Source organism: Homarus americanus, unplaced genomic scaffold (genome assembly GCF_018991925.1).
Source record: "Homarus americanus isolate GMGI-L3 unplaced genomic scaffold, GMGI_Hamer_2.0 scaffold30108, whole genome shotgun sequence".
NCBI lineage: Eukaryota > Metazoa > Arthropoda > Malacostraca > Decapoda > Nephropidae > Homarus > Homarus americanus.
In genome coordinates, this window is record NW_024748109.1 from 8,441,902 (window position 1) to 8,459,085 (window position 17,184).

At 47.0% G+C, this 17,184-nt stretch overlaps 1 protein-coding gene across 18 annotated transcripts in view; it reads left to right on the forward strand.

Annotated features, from left to right (window-relative positions):
- Positions 1 to 17,184, forward strand: part of LOC121879993 (serine/threonine-protein kinase MARK2-like) — a 148,111-nt gene that overhangs the window by 68,985 nt on the left and 61,942 nt on the right. For 16 of the 18 annotated variants that reach the window (XM_042386872.1, XM_042386877.1, XM_042386873.1 and 13 more), the window contains one exon: positions 3,282 to 3,335. The exons of the other annotated variants lie outside the window; for them this stretch is intronic. In XM_042386872.1, the coding sequence (XP_042242806.1) occupies positions 3,282 to 3,335 (54 nt within the window). The remainder of the gene's footprint in view (positions 1 to 3,281; positions 3,336 to 17,184) is intronic. 18 annotated transcript variants of the gene reach the window in all.

Sequence of the window (17,184 nt, forward strand, 5' to 3'; positions counted from 1 at the left end):
ACTATCGATAAACTAAAGGAGGGGGAAGGAAGACATCGTGTTCGACTGACCCTGTTTATCATGGGAGTGACACTGGTTCGATACCCTCCTTATCTTGTTGATGCTGACGGGGATAGTTTGACTACGGGATAGATTTTTGTCGTCATTTGGCTGTTGTTAATTGCCTATCTCAAACTGTTACTGTATTTGTTGTCAAAATGTTTACTGTTAGTCTCTCTTAAATTCCTGTGCTGGCTGTGTTGTGTTGTTCCCCTCCACACCAAGGCCCTGAAAAGTGCCCGTCTGGTGTACCTCTGTTGCTGTATTTATCCCAAGTTTATTTCTTACCTAAGCTTGAATAGGCCTATGTTATGTTACGGACGTGTTTTTAAATTTTATCTTGGTTTTGACTGTGTTTATAGCTCTTTAGTGGAATGTGCTTGCGTCTCGGGACTGTTATCTCTGAAACTGGAGGCTATTGTCTCGAGCGATCTGGTGTCAGCGAGCGAAATCGTCGGTAAAATCTCGGAGGAAGCTGCCTCTACCTTGATGCTATTAACAGTAGGAGTCATTCATGGTTGATAAAGGGCCGAGTGGCGACGACCCATTGGTGGTTTATTATGGTAGCGGGGGGCGGGACGGGGCGCGGCTACACCACCACCTCTACGCATGGGCCGTCTCACTTTAATCTGGGAATGGTGGCCTTGTACACAGGCAGCGGGAGTAGTGAGTAGCGGGTCAGGTGACAGAGAGCACTCCTGGGTTGTTGGCCTTACCTAGGTATTTATGTTATTACACTGGGACGGGTAAAGTACACCTATAGTGTTGGCTCATTATTCAGCTGGTTAAGGTAGAGACGGGTGGCTCCCGTGCTGCACAGGTGGGTGCTGTGCTCTACCACCTGATCGCGCCCATCGATCGATCACGTCGCACTGCGCCAAGTCTGTGGATCGTGTTGCGCCGATGTTCAGTGCTGTGCTTGGTTAGGTTGGGCGCACCGCGATCAGTTATTGTCGTGCGACGCGTTTGGTCGACATGGTAGGTAGACGAGTTAACTTAGAAACTAGATAGAAGACGGGATGACAGCAGGTAATGTGGAGGGGTTGGTGAGGAGGAGAAGGTTTTGTAGATGAATAAAGATGTATGATCTGGGCCACCAAACAAGACCCACACTCTAGGACGGGTGTTTAGAGCAGTTGACAGCACCAGCAGCACTGTGACTCCTGCTTGTGTGTCGTGACCTTCATCATTGTCCTGGAGAAATTTGTTTTCTTTGCTTCGTATCTCTCTCCTGTCCTCCGTATACTAAGGTACTCAACAATAACGCCTGCCAGTGTGTCGTGTCGTGTCGTAGGTAGACGGGTCGTGGGAGGTTTCTTGCGTTAAGGTGATGGTATGACTATTGAACTATTTCCTCTCTCAGCGCTCTCAACTCCCTTTTCGTTCATATCCACTGTTTTTACATCAGTTAATTGTCTACCCGCCTTTGTTGCCGTCCTCTGTTGGTGAATTGTTTTGCTTCCCCCTCGCGTGTTACATTTCCAACCCTTTTTGTCTCTCTCTCTCTCTCTCTCTCTCACACACACACACACAGTGCCACTAAACCTTTAAAATATTTTAGTGATTTTAAGTGAGGATGATGTAAAGTGTAGAGATGGGGGTTGGTTGGCTTGGTTGGTTGGTTGGTTGGTTGGTCGGTCGGTCGGTTGGTTGGCTTGTTGGGCTGTTGGTTGGGTTAGGTCAGGTTAGGTTAGTAGTTCAGCAGTATGAGGCAGCAGTGATACCCTTACACAACCCCTGTTGCCAAGAGTACCAACACCCAACAAGCATTTTGGCTCCGCTCCAGATTCTTTGGGCTACTTAAACATTGGTGACCTTTTATTTCTTTGTTTTTATTTATTTTTTTATTATTTATTTATTGAGATATTATTTTTATTTATTTATTAATTTACTTTTATATATTTTTTCTAATTTATTTATTTATTGAGATTATTTTATTTATTTATCAATTTATTTTTATATATTAATTTAATTTATATTCAATTATTTATTATTTATTTATTTTTATTTTATTTATTTATATATTTATCGTTTGACTCGAAAGTGGTTCTTATAAAACCCATTTGGGACGATTGTTAGAAAGATATTTTGTCAATCTTACCTTAACCTAACGTAACCTAAACTAATCCAGCCCAACGTAATCCAGCCCAACGTAATCCAACCTAATCTAACCTAACCTAATCCAGCCTAGCCTAACTTTTAAATTTCGTCATATTACAACGGCAGAACTTACAGAGGATTTATTCACCAGATATTCTACGCTTTAAGCTTTCAGTCGGTGTAAGCTTAGAGAGATTAAATTATATGACGTTTAAGCATATCAAGTTTATTTATATATCTGGTTATTGTCACAGTAAATGATGATAGAAGATTTATAAATAACTTAAGAGCCCAAGGGAAATAATGTGAATGAAACGATCGTGGAAATGGAGGTGGGTGGGGTGGGCTGGTTGTGGTAGGGGTGTGGTGGTTGAAGGGTGTTGATGGTGGTAGGGGTGTGGTGGTTGTAGCGTGTTGATGGTGGTGGTAGGGGGGTCATGGTGGTACGGTGGTAGGGTGGTGATGGTGGTAGGGTGGTGATGGTGGTAGGGTGGTGGTGATGATGGTGGCAGTGGGTGGTGATATGGTAAGGGTCATGGTGGGAGGATGGTGATGGTGGTCGTGACAGCATCTCTCCGCCGTGTTTCAGTGTTTCAACTCACTCGCTTGTAAACACTAGTATTTCCCATGGTATTAAAACCTCCTTTGCTTTACAGGCATTGAATGCACTCGTTCTTTTGTGGTTTATAATGCAATGTCTCTCTCTGTTTATGATTTAAGTGATGTTTGTGTTGTTTTAATGAATGAGGAAGTAAAAAAGAACACGTAAAGTAATTAAGCCAATAAAGGTTACATGTGTGTGTGTGTAATTATTGTCTAATACTTTTTTAATCTATTTTGGTGGTTTGACAATTTGTGTGTGTGTGTGTTTGATAATTTTAGTTCTGGTTTACGGTTTCAATATATTTCTCAGATTTTTTTGAAATTTGTATTATAATTTGTACATACAGTATGTAATTTATCTTAGTTTGTGTATATATATATTTATAATTTACCTGTGTTTTTTGGGTGTTTTAATTTATGTATATATATAATTTAGATGTGTTTTTCTGTGATTTATTTTGTTTGTATATATATATATGAAGTGTCAAATTATTACCAGCAGTTATTTGATCCACCTCCTCCTTACATTTGTTTTACAGGTGAGTGACAGCAAGGCGTCGAGCAAGGCCACCGAGAAGGGGCATCGAGTTAGGGTGAGGAATTCTTTCTTTTTTTACTTACCTGTTGTACTTGTTACCTGTCTACTTATTACCTGTGTTCTTATTACCTGTGTCCGCTAATTAATTCCCCTGTGTGTGTGTGTCGCACCTCTTGTCACTTTGTCACACCCGCTTCTTATAGTCACCATATATCTCTCTCTCTCTCTCTCTCTCTCTCTCTCTCTCTCTCTCTCTCTCTCTCAGGTGTGGACACTAGAGCCACCTCGAGTGATTCTCTCTAGCCTCAAGGTATTTAGAGCGGGGCGGCAGAAGAGGCCTCCAAGACCTTTATTTCAGTTGTTGACATTGTGTGGAAGTGGGGGGTGGAGAGGGCCACGAGAGGGAACTGTCGAGTGGGGGGAGATAAATATAAAGGGCTGTTGAAGGTGGGAGTGAAGATGAGAGGGCCCCTTATATAATGGTGTCGGGGAGACTTGTAACACGAGTCCAAAACGCTGAAAATATACAGTTACATAATTGGGGAATGGGTGACTTGATTGACAAATAATATACAGGTAACATGAGTGATACAAATATGATATATAATAATTAGGTGTGTAGGTCATAATACATACAGAGCATTTCAACATAGTGACTGCATAAAGGTAGGATTGGCTAGGGGTGAACACACTGGTTGATTACGTGTTGTTCACCAGTGTGTTCACTCCCAGTCAATCTTACCTTTTTGCATTGTTACCATGTTGAAATGCCCCGTATGTATTATGACACACACACACACACACACACAAGTAAATGATGACTCGATATATATAAATAACATGATCCAAAAAATTTATTCTTATTGAAGCTCCAAACGAGGTTCATGTGACGTCACCCTCACATGGGATACCTGAGTCCTGTGGCCGGGTCCTAGTCAGGTGGCCGGCCGGGTCCTGTCAGGTGGCCGGCCGGGTCCTCTCAGGTGGCCGGCCGGGTCCTCTCAGGTGGCCGGCCGGGTCCTAGTCAGGTGGCCGGCCGGGTCCTAGTCAGGTGGCCGGCCGGGTCCTAGTCAGGTGGCCGGCCGGGTCCTCTCAGGTGGCCGGCCGGGTCCTAGTCAGGTGGCCGGCCGGGTCCTCTCAGGTGGCCGGGTCTTAGTCAAGTGACCAGGTCTTCTTGTCGTGTGTCATAACATAAACCCCAGTAAACTATATCTATTTAGGTTAAGTTAGATTAGTAATGATGCTATTTTTTTAGATTTAGTCTGTATTATTATCATCCTAGTGTACATGACTGGGAAAATAAGGTGTGTGTGTGTGTGCGTGCGTGCGTGTGTGTGTGGGGCTTCTTAGCTTGTACGCTGATGAGGGTTTTGAAATCTGTACGGGAGAGAGAGAGAGTTCATAACCAGTATACAGTACTTGTTAATCCGCAACGGTACACTGTGGTGGTGGTGGCGACTTTCCCTGTCTTAACTCTCACTCTTCACACCACACCGCTACCACACCGCCTCACCACACCACACCGCCTCACCACACCACACACACTCTACCTGGTGTGACCATCCCTACCTGGTGTACTGTTGAGTCTCACCTGGCATTGGGGGGGGGGATAGCAGATAGTGACAGGAGTTTTGACACACTGTTGATTCAGTCGTCGATAACCACCCAAGATTGATTCCTGTAATGACAACAAACCCACCCTCGTTAATGTGGTTACCTGTAGTAGTCATGACAGCCATTGTCACTACAGGAGGAGGAGCCGCTGGTGTTGTTGTCGCCATCATTACTACTGCCGGAGTAGCGAGAGTAAGGAGGGTCGTTTTGGCAAGCTCCTCCCGCCACCTGCGTTTGTATTCCCGTATGTTAGCGCAAGTCTCTCTCTCTCTCTCTCTCTCTCTCTCTCTCTCTCTCTCTCTCTCTCGTGTGTGTGTTTTAACCTGTTAACGGTATATCCTCCTCGCCCTCATCACCGCTGCTGAACTCTTGTGGCGGTCAGAACACTCTCTCGTCAGTTACTCAGAACCGTATTTGGGAGAACTGCATCACCAATTTTCAGCAGATGTCTCCCTCTCAATAGCTAAAACTCCATCAGTGATAATAACGCATACAACGTAAAAGGGGAGACTTATTTCCGGGTTATGTTGACGTAAGAGAGGTGACAGCGGCGTATGTTTTCACTAGTTGGAAAGAATCTTATGTACTGTGGGTGTTGGGGCGACAGGAGGGAGGGAGGTTGCAGCCCACATACGAGAGTAGAGGCGTCACTTTCCCCCAGCGCCGGTAGAAAAACCTGACCCGCCTTTGCCTGCTGTGTTAGCTTTCTCTCTCAGACTCAGCCGTGCCCTCCCTGCCCACGTCCTGCTTCGCCTCTTGCCCGGTACACCCAGTAACCCACTGCCGGGGCCTCCACCACACCTCACTTTTAATATCGGTTACCGTTAGTGTGTCGCGCCAGTGTTATCGGACGTGTACTGTACTGCACTGGCCTCTTGGCGCATTTGTGAGCTGCTGCCTTCTTGTTGTTAAGGTGGTGATTCTATTGGTCAGTTGTACTTGGATCATTGGATAGTTTTGGTCGTGATAAAACGCTGAAAAGTAGTGGTACTCTCTCTCTCTCTCTCTCTCTCTCGTAAAAAAACAACAACAATTGAAGTTGTTTTGAAATCTCCCTCCAATAATGAGATTTGTTTTACTACAGCTTCCGCGTTTTGTGTTGCAATTTGTCTCTGCAGCTCAACCTGTTACCTTGGCCACTGATGTTATGTTGGTTTTGTGAGCTGTTGTTTCCCCTTCCTCCTCCTTCCCTCTTTCCTCTCTTCTTTTCTTTTTTTCTCCTCTTTCCTCTCTTCCTTCTCCTCTCTTCCCCCTTTCCTCCTCACTCCCTCCCTTCCTCCTCACTCCCGTCCTCCCTCTCCTGTCACCTGTACTGGGCACTACCTGTTGCTGTCACCTGTTCCGCCAGCTTTCACGCCAAAGTGGTATTAGAGAGCGCTGTTAGATAGGCAATACAGTAAGAGTCAGTGGCATCACCTGAAGATTAGCTCCCCCTTCCCCCCCAGCTTATTACACCTGAAGATTAACCACCCTAACGGTACCTTGGGGGGAGGGGGGGTAATTTAGGATGGGTTGGGTTAATTTAGGTTAGGTTAGGTTGAGTTTTCTTTGGTTTGGTCAAGTCTAATTAGGTTAGGTTATTTTCGGTTAGGTTAGATTAGTTTAGGTAAGGCTAGGTTATTTGAGGTTAGGTTAGGTTAGATTGGGTTAGGTTAGTATGGGAGTAGAAGTCGGGAGTGTGTTGGCGCCTGCACGTCTCCAAAACATAGATACAGTATAATTTATTTTTGTTGGTGGTATTTTGAACCGGGATGGTGATAAGATTAGTAATTCCTCTGTGTTTGAATGTGTGTGCGCGTGCGTGCGTATGCGTGCGCGTGTGTGTTTGAGCGCGTGCGTGCGTGGCTGAGTATTAATACAAGGAAAGTGCTACTACCTACCTGCCTCCCACTGGCTGACTCACACGCTAACTTTCCTCTCATCTCTGTTGTCTCTCCTGCTGGTGCTGCTCCTACTGGTGCTTCTCCTGTTGGTGCTTCTCCTGCTGGTGCTCCTCCTGCTGGTGCTGCTCCTGCTGGTGCTTCTCTTGTTGGTGCTGCTCCTGCTGGTGCTTCTCCTGCTGATGCTCCTCCTGCTGATGCTCCTCCTGCTGGTGGTGAAATCAGGTTCTCTCTCTCTTTGTTCCACTCGGGTGTTGATAGAGAGTTGTTTGGTGGAGTGTCGTGGTTTGATGGTTTGTCGTGGTTTGGTGGTTTGTCGTGGTTACTGTGAGTTATTTCATCATAAGATTAACCTAACCAAGCCCTTCCCCCTAGGTAAAAAATTCATTAGGGTGTGGAGCTAATCTTCAGGTGATCCTCACAGAAATTCACTCCCATGCTAACGACCTAATTGCCTGGTTTACTTGTCTCATTATAATTCCAGGTCACTTGGTATGAGCACGCGTGTGTTTACCTGTCGTCTCAACCTGTCATCTTTACATATCGTTTTTACCTAGCGCCTCTACCTGTCGTCTTTTCTTGTCGTCTTTACCTATCGCCTCTACCTGTCGTCTTTACCTGTCGTCTTTACCTATCGCCTTTACCTGTCGTCTCTACCTGTCGTCTCTTCCTGTCATCTCTACCTATCTCCTCTACCTATCTCCTCTACCTGGCTTCTCTACCTGGCGTCTTTACCCGTCGCCTCTACCTGTCGTCTTTACTTGTCGTCTTTACCTATAGCCTTTACCTGTCGTCTCTACCTGTCATCTCCACCTGTCATCTCTACCTATCGCCTCTACCTGGCGTCTTTACCCGTCGTCTCTACCTGGCGTCTCTACCTGCCTGATTAAGCGACCTTGGTTTCCCAGGTGACGGCACAAGCCCTAAGTCACCCAGGTTGTGTTGGCTGTTGAAGGTGTCGGGGGTGGGGTAGGTTATGTTATTGCTGTATGTTTGTTGGTAACTAGTCCAGAGGTGTGGGTGTGATTAGACTGACAGACAGACACAGATAGATAGAGAGATAAGTATACATAGGCAGTGCATCATGTATCAATTACCAATAGGTCTTTTGTTGTCACTGGATGTATGGAAAGGAGGAGGGAAAGAACACAGGGGATAGAAAGAGAGGAGGAGGGAGGAGGTAGGTAAGTAGGTAGGTAGGTGTGAGAGGCGCGTCAATAATGCTGCTGCGCCTCCCTCTGTTGCCTACACAAATGTCACCCCCAAGATAGGAGGAAGGCGGGCGGTCGGTGCTCTCTCTCTCTCTCTCTCTCTCTCTCTCTCTCTCTCTCATATCTCTTTGACCTCTCTCATCTCTTTGACCTCTCTCACTCATGGAGGTAATTTTCCCTCGTGTCTCCTCCATTACCGGCCGAGAGATCCCTCTTGACTCTGACTCCCAAGTGATTAGTGGAGGGGGGTGTTTGATGCTGGGATTAGTAGGGGCTAGTAGATGCTGAGATTAGGGGTGTTTGATACTGGGATTATGGCTCAAAACACACATCCCATCATTTTTCATCAGCTTTGCAATAATGTTCGTCTGTCTTGCTGCTGGAGGTCACTTTTACCACCAACATATCATCCCACCCCCCACCTCAGACGAGACACTATCAAGCCACGTCATCTATGCAGTATATATGAGGCGAGGAAGGGAGGGGCTGTGGCAACATATTGTACACCTGGGAGGACTAATGTCGATAGTTAGTTAGTATGTATGTTTTGTTTTTTTATCTAGATAAGGTTAGCAGGTGTGTAGATGGGACCTGAAGGGCAAAGGTTAGGGTTAGGTCAGGTATGTAGCTGTGACCTGAAGGGCAAAGGTTAGGGTCACTCATAACTTGTGATTCTGAAAGTGAAGTGTATCACTGAAACATGAAAAATACATTGTTTAAACTTGCTTGGGAGTGGGGTTGTGATTGGCTGAGGAGAGGGGTTGTGAGTGGCTTAGGAGAGGGGTTGTGAGTGGCTTAGGAGAGGGGTTGTAACTATCTTGGTGAGAACGTATTGTACTTAAGAAGGATGGAATAGTCGGGGTGCAGGGGAAGGATGGAACAGGAGTGGTGGGGAAGGATGGAACAGGAGTGGTGGGGAAGGATGGAACAGGAGTGGTGGGGAAGGATGGAACAGTCGGAGTGGGGAAGGGATGGAACAGTCGGAGTGGTGGGGGAAGGATGGAACAGTCGGAGTGGTGGGGAAGGATGGAACAGTCGGAGTGGTGGGGAAGGATGGAACAGTTGAGTGGGGGCGATGGAACAGTCGGAGTGGTGGGGAAGGATGGAACAGGAGTGGTGGTGGTGGGAAGGATGGAACAGGAGGTGGGTGGGGAAGGGGATGGAACAGGAGTGTGGGGAAGGATGGAACAGTCAGAGTGGTGGAAAGGATGGAACAGTCTGGGTAGGGAAGGATGGAACAGTCGGAGTGGTGGGGAAGGATGGAAACAGTCGGGGGTGCAGGGGAAGGGATGAACAGGAGGGTGGGGGAAGGATGGAACAGTCGGAGTGGTGGGGAAGGATGGAACAGTCGGGGTGCAGGGGAAAGATGAACAGGAGTGGAATCACATCACCACTTGTTGCACAGGACCGAGGTGTGACGTCACTTGGAACGCGTTTTTCAAGGTTTTTAAGAGTGGCTGGGACGATGTTGGGGGGAGGGGGGAGACACTAACAGACAGACATAAAGACAGATAAGAGACAGACAGAAACATACGACAACCGACAGACAGGCAAAAATATTTCTTAACGAGTTCGGTTTCCCATCTACATAACGTTGACTTCGTATTAAATGGATCCTGCTATTGTTGGATCATCTTACCTGCAGACCAAAGAATGTCTTGTTCATTTGGTAGTGAATCTCTCTCTCTCTCTCTCTCTCTCTCTCTCTCTCTCTCTCTCTCTCTCTCTCTCTCTCTCTCTCTCTCTCTCTCCTCTGTCCTCTCTCTCTCTCTCTCTCTCTCTCTCTCTCTCTCTCTCTCTCTCTCTCTCTCTCTCTCTACCCTCTTTCTCTCTCTCTCTCTCTCTCTCTCTCTCTCTCTCTCTCTCTCTCTCTCTCTCTCCTCTCTCTCTCTCTCTCTGTCTCTCTCTCTCTCTCTCTGTCTCTCTCTCTCTCTCTCTCTCTCTCTCTCTCTCTCTCTCTCTCTCTCTCTCTCTCTCTCTCTCTCTCTCTCTCTCTCTCTCTCTCTCTCTCTCTCTCTCTTTCTCTCTCTCTCTCTCTCTCTCTCTCTCTCTCTCTCTCTCTCTCTCTCTCTCTCTCTCTCTCTCTCGTTCGTTCGTTCGTTCGTTCGTTTATGTCAGCGTTATGCAGGTATTTGGGCACTAGGTGTGTGTGTGTTTGGAAGGAGAAAGTGTGCTCGCAGGCAACTGTGGCCTCACCTTTACACTAGATCTCTCTCTCTCTCTCTCTCTCTCTCTCTCTCTGTTGAACTCTGTTACCCTGGCCGGCTGAGATGTCGCTTGATCTTTGCTCTTTCCTGTTGACAATCTGCTGATGTTAGCGGCTTCCTGTCGATTACACACACACACACACACACGATGATATCTGCCACTTCCTACTCGAGTTTATCTCTTCCTCCTTCTCCCTCTGCTCTTGAAGTTGTTCTGCTATATATATATATATATATATATATATATATACTGTTAATGAATGTGATCTATTCCTTTGTGTGAACCTTTGCCCTGCGTGGCAGTGAGAAGTGATACCACCCTCAGTGTCAAGACCTGACTGAATTACTCAGAATAGGCAAACTGTACTCCAAGCTTTGTCAATTAATTTGTTAAACTAAAACTAAACTGTTCTGCTTACTAGTTAAAACAGTATAGGTATAGTTGGGGCAGCCCAGTTGGCCCACAAGTACCCTATCTTACTCTACCCTACCCTACCCTACCCTACCCTACCCTACCCTACCCTGCCCTGCCCTACCCTAACCCTCACCTAACCTAACCTAACTCACTAACTTGCCCTCACCTACCCCTCCTCACCTAACCTAACCTAACCCCTCCACCTAACCCTAACCTAACCTCACCCCTACCCTACCCTACCCTACCCTACCCTACCCTACCTTCGTTAATTGTGTTACCTAAATCCGCTGGCCGTTTCCTTACGCACATCTGCCGGAGCGATCACCTGTTGAACACTACTGAACAAATTGTTGAGCCAGCAGACAGGGCCTTTCAGTGCCGTAGTGTGACCCTGTTGTAGTCCAGTGTTTTTGTTTGTTTGGTTTAAAGGGTGAACCTAGTGTTGCGTATATATTGATCTGAGTGTTGCGTATATAGTGATCTGAGTGTTGCGTATATAGTGATCTGGGTGTTGCGTATATAGTGATCTGGGTGTTGCGTATATAGTGATCTGGGTGTTGCGTATATAGTGATCTGAGTGTTGCGTATATATTGATCTGAGTGTTGCGTATATAGTGATCTGAGTGTTGCGTATATAGTGATCTGGGTGTTGCGTATATAGTGATCTGGGTGTTGCGTATATAGTGATCTGGGTGTTGCGTATATAGTGATCTGGGTGTTGCGTATATAGTGATCTGGGTGTTGCGTATATAGTGATCTGGGTGTTGCGTATATAGTGATCTGGGTGTTGCGTATCTTGTTACAGCCGGTCATACAGATGCACAGCACCGAATTACAGCCGAGATGAACTGAGTTCCAGTGCCGAGTTACAGCCGTGACCGACATACGTAGATACAGTACAGGAATTTCCCCGCACGTTCCAGAACTTGGGGGGGGCATGGCATAGGTGGATGGTGGGTGTTGGATCAATGGGATGGATGGTTGGTTGATTGTTTTTATGGATGGTGGGCGGGTGGCCGGTTTATGGATCAATAATTGGACGGATGAGTGGATGAATATATAGATGGGCCGATGGATGTTAGGGGTGGTGAATTATTGGGGGGTGTGTAGCCTCAGCCATACAAGTAATGCAATGTTGGCAGGTGTGTCCCCTCAGCCCTCGCCCACCTGCTGTCAACCCTTCATTGTGGTGGTGGGGGGAGGTGACGTCCATAAGTAAATGCCAGTATGTATAGGTGAGGGGTGGGGTGGGAGCTTTTGTAGTTGTTGGTAGGTGGAAGGTGGACATTGGTAGAAGAGGGTGTCCAGTGGTAAGAGGGGTGGGGGGGGTGCTAAGTTCAAAAAGTTTAATTGGATTGGGCCGTTATTAGCTGTTGTGTTAGGCATGCTAGAGATGAGAGACCCCTATAGGTATACAATTCCTAGTGCCTCCTCCTCCTCCTCCTCTCATCATCACCAGTGTAGGAAGCTGCACTCTCTCGTAGAAGCATAGTTTAGAAGCCTTTACTCCCCACCCTCCCTAATAAGCCATCCCATCCTATCCCCCTTTTCACTTCAACTTGGAACGATGACACACACACACACACATACACACACACACACACACACACACACACACACACACACACACACACACACAGGTAAGTTAGTTTTCGGGATTTGGAATACATTTGAGCGGCTGTTTGACCTTTAATAACCTTTTAAAGAGTGACCACAACGTTAAGAGGAAAATGTCACGGTCATTTTTGCAGGGTTAAAAACAATGCCAAGTTATTATTATACTTTGTTATAATTGGAACGTAATATTTTATATTTTAAATGTTTATTGTTTGTCAGTAAGTGTGTCTGTGTGTGTATTATGGGGGGAGGAGAAGACGAATGAGGAGGAGGAGAAGAAGAAGAAGGAAAGGAGAGTGGCAGTAAGAGCGAACACACACACGTTATATAAGGATGAAGTATAGCTGTGGTATGTGTCATCTTATCCACGGTACCACCACGACCACAGCCAGCTGAGTGTTGGGTAATGTGACCGTGAGCTGTGTGTGTGTGTGTGTGTCCCTCCCTTCTTCTACCTCCCCCCCCCCTCCTTCCTTCCCTCCCTGGCTCCCTCCTTTCCACCCTTTAGGGACACTGACCCACCTCCCTCCCTCCCTTCCTCGACTACTACAGCCTTCCCCACTAGCCATATCTTCGCCACCATTTTATTACCTTAATATTAATTATCCTAATACATAAGTAGCTATCTTAATTTACTATGGTGGTCGAGGTGGGTGGTTTTATTCCTTCTATTAAGTTCTGTAATTGTTATTGTAGGTATGACAGGACTTGTTTTTATGCAGTTGTTGTTATTGATTATGTAGGGGTGGTTGTTGTTGTTAGTCGGTAGCTATTGTGTTAACGTTAGGGATTGTTGTTATTGTTGTAGGTTTTGGGGTACTGTTTTTTATTCGGATGGTTGTTGTTGGTAGTTGGTAGTTATTGTGTGTTTACTTTAGGTGGTTGCAGTTAGTTATTTTTTTGTAATACGTGATGTAGGTATTGTAGTTCTTGTTGTATTTCCTATAGAGGTATGGTAGGAACTTGTTGCTCTCTCTCCTCTCTCTCTCTCTCTCTCTCTCGGGTAAGGGAGGGGAGGAGTGAGTGTATGTATGCATGTAGGGGTGACGGATGGGTAATGTATGTGTGTGTGTGTGTAGGGGTGAGGGGAGGAGTTTGCGGGTGTATACTGGTACTGTACTTCCGTTACGGCAGGTGGTAATGACTGGCGCCTCCTACTTAATTGCCACGATCAGTACACCACCGTGGGAAACTTTGCCTCACTCGTGCTGCTCTGTATGAGAGAGAGAGAAACAATGTGACTATAATAAGCGAGTGTTAGAGTAAGCAGTGTGTTGTGTCTGTCTCTCTCTCTCTCTCTCTCTCTCTCTCTCTCTCTCTCTCTCTCTCTCTCTCTCTCTCTCAGTAGTAAGTGTATCACCAGTCTTGTGGTTTGGTTGGTGGCTGTAATTATACCAAGAGGGAGGATGTAGTCATTTAGTGAGGGGTGCGGGTGAAGGGTTGAGGAGGGGGGGGGGCAGAAGGGGTGACTGCCGCATTGTGACTCATGGGTGGGTGTCGCCTCCTCCTGTGCGTTCCTCAGTCTTACTGCACGTCACTTCCCTTTCCTCCTCCTTTCTCCCATCTCCCATACGCACCCCTCCTGACTGAGCTTGTGGTGGGGAATCTACTAGGTTGTTGTTTAGTGTTCTAGGTGTGTAGAACTTAAGGGAATAAACCGTGAAATACAAAAAGATTTATTGTCTTCCTCTTCCTCCTCCTCCTTATCGCTGTATCAAGTGTTGTCGTCAGTAGTGTTAAGTCCCCAGAATCTCACTCTTGCCTAGCCCCCCCTCCCATACCCCCTACCCACTAACTCAACCCTCCTCCCCCTAACCTAACCCCTCCCTCCCCTAACCTAACCCTCTCACTCCCCCTAACCAAACCCTCCTCCCCTAAACCCTCCTCCCCTAACCAAACCCCTCCCCTCCCCTAGCAAACCCCTCCCCCTAACCAAGCCCCTCCCCTCCCCTAACCAAACCCCTCCCTCCCCCTAACCTAACCTTACTCCCCTCCCCTAACCCCTAACCTCCCCTCCCCCTAACCCCTCCCCCTCCCCTAACCCTAACCCCTCCCTCCCTAACCCCTAACCCCTCCCCTCCCCCAAGGTGTGGCCGCTCAACCTGACCTTGGTCATGCGCCGCTGCAGCCATGGGGTGAGGGGGGGTGAGGGAGGGAGGCAGGCAGGTGGGTGTGCACTTCCGTAATACCTGGTCTTGGTCCTAGCCCTCCACCACACACACACACACACACACACAATCTGCGACTGTTCCTTGTTCCGGTCACCCCACACACACACACACACACTTATTTCTAGTATCTTGTCTGTCTAAACCTGTATCGTTTGTGTTTTATCCGCTAATTATAGGTTCGTTTGATCACGACTTGAATGCTTCCAGTGTGCTTTACGGTCGTTACTTGACTCTTAGCGCGGTTATTAGAGCGCTTGAAAGCATACGTTTACACTAAGGGGCCCCACTGCCCCTCTCTCTCTCTCTCTCTCTCTCTCTCTCTCTCTCTCTCTCTTAGAAACGAAGGGCTTGTATCTCTCACACTTACAACATGATGATTGCAGCAATAATTCGAGAAAAACTACCTGAGATGAAGAATGGTGTAATAATAATAATAATAATAATTAACGGTTTATTGAAAGAGCTTGGCAGCCAGAAGGCTGAAAATATACAGTTACATATTTGGGGAATGGGTTACGAATTACAAATAATGTACAAGTGACATAAGTGACACAAATAAGACATATAGTAACTTAGATGGGGATCAGCTCAAAATACAGTTCATTTCAACATAGTGACAGTGTAGGGAGCAGTGTTTACTGGGAGTGAATACACTGATTTATTACATGTTATTGATAATTTTTACAATGGTTGGGACTGGGCTGTTCTTATAGCGATCAGTTCGTGCACATATGGGCTGGATGCGGTTGTGGTGTCGAACAGCAATTCTCGGACAAGGGATCTCAGGTGGTAGTAGGAGCCGGTGTCGGGGATGGTGTAGAAGCTTCTTACCAAATTTGCAGATGAGGTCGTGGTGATGGTCAGTGAGAGTCGAAAGGGTCAGTGTGTTGAGCGCTCCTTGATATGTGGAGTAGGAAGGGGAGAGAATAATCTTGCATGCCCTCTTTTGCACTTTTTCTAGGTGTTTACGTTGTGTGGCATTTAGGGAGGAAGACCAGGTGGGGGAGGCATAGGTGAGCTTGAGAAGTGTATGAATGTTGTGTAAACACTGAGGGAGCTCAGGTGCAGGAACTCGAGGACTTGAGTCAACGGAGGGAGGTGGGGGCAAACTGGAGGGATTTGACAACTTCACTGACGTGTGGTTTCCAATTTGGTTTGTTGTCTATGGTGACGCCGAGGAGCTTCGTGGAATCTACAACCTGGAGTGTGTTCGGACCTAGGGTAATGGAAGGAGGTGGGACAATGTCGGAGGAGAGGTTGATGTGCATAACCATTGTCTTGGTATGGTTGATGGTGACATGGTTGTTGGTGGCCCAGTTTTGGAGACTGTTCAATAAATCCTGAAGGGCGGTATAGTTGGGAGCGGAATTGTTGACGCTGATCCCAATGGTGGAGTCGTCGACATATTTCCAGCGAGCAGGGGCTTCTCTTAGGGCATCATTGATGAGCATAAGGCAGCAGAGTGGTCCCATCTTGGTGCCTTGGGGGACGCCACAGGTGAGTGACTGAAAGGTGGAGACAGCCCCTCGGAAGCGTACAGCTTGGCGTCGGTCACTGAGGAAGTCTGTAAGCCATGGTATGAGACTTCTCCGAAGCCCGAGGTCAATAGCTTTGTTTATGATTATATTGTGGTCGACTAGGTCGAATGCTTTAGTGAAATCAATGAAGGCGGCAGCTACAGACGTTTTTCGTTTCTCGAGATGGCGGTATATGTAATCGAGAAAGCTGACAAGACAGTGAGTGGTGGAGGAAGTTTTCATGTTGCCAAATTGCTGAGGGTCTACGACTCCTGCAATATCAGCATAAGCCCAGTCAAACACAAAACTTTCACAGATTAGGCTGGGTATTGGGGTGATTGCAATAGGTCGTAGCTGATTTAAGGATTGTGGGCTGGTCGACTTGGGCACTTGTGATACATAAGAGGTCTTCCAGTCAGCTGGGCATCTGGCTTGACTGAGAGAAGCATTGATGATGGAGCAGAGGGGTTTAGCAAGCTCCGGGGAGAACTCCTTGAATAGTTTCATTGGTAAGTCAATGGGGGTGGTAGAGCGTTTTAATTTTAGTTTGTCCAGGCGTTTTGCTACGTCAAATTCCTCTACTAAGTCAGTGGGAAGGGGGCTGGTAGGTAAGCAGGGAGAGTGGTTGTGTCAAGCCGTGGGAGCGTCTGGCATATAGTAGCGAAATGGTTATTTGTTTGCTCAGCTGCGTCAACATTAGTGAGGTGGCTAAGGAAGGGGAGGGGGTGTGTCATATTGTTTAGTCCACAGAGTTCTTTAAGCTTACCATACCATTGACTGATGTTGGTCTGCTTCAGGTGTTGTAATTTGGTTGGGTAGTGGGACTTCTTTGCAGTGCGTATTTCGCGGATGACTCTGTTGCGAAGTGACCTGTAGCGGATGTGGTCATTGAGATGAAAGGCTCTGTCTCTCTGTTGCATAAGTCTTTTGATCCGAGGTGTGATCCAGGGCAAGTCAGCTGGGTGAGATCTGACGGACTTCTCGGGAAGAAGTGGTGGTGAGCTTCGGTGGTGGTGTTGGTATAATTTATCCATTTGGTTTCCACGTCATCCACGCTGAGTACTTCAGTCCAGGGATAGTGAACTATCCACTGTCCAAAGAGGCGTACTGCAGAGTCAGTAATCGGCCTGTAGGTCTTGATGTAGGGTCTCTGTACTTGAGTGGGAGTGGCAGCAGGGGACCAGAGCACTGATAAGTGTGTGCTACACCCGACAGGAGGCAGTGGTTGAGGAGGTTGGTACTGGTCCGCTCAGTCAGTTAAGATAAGGTCAA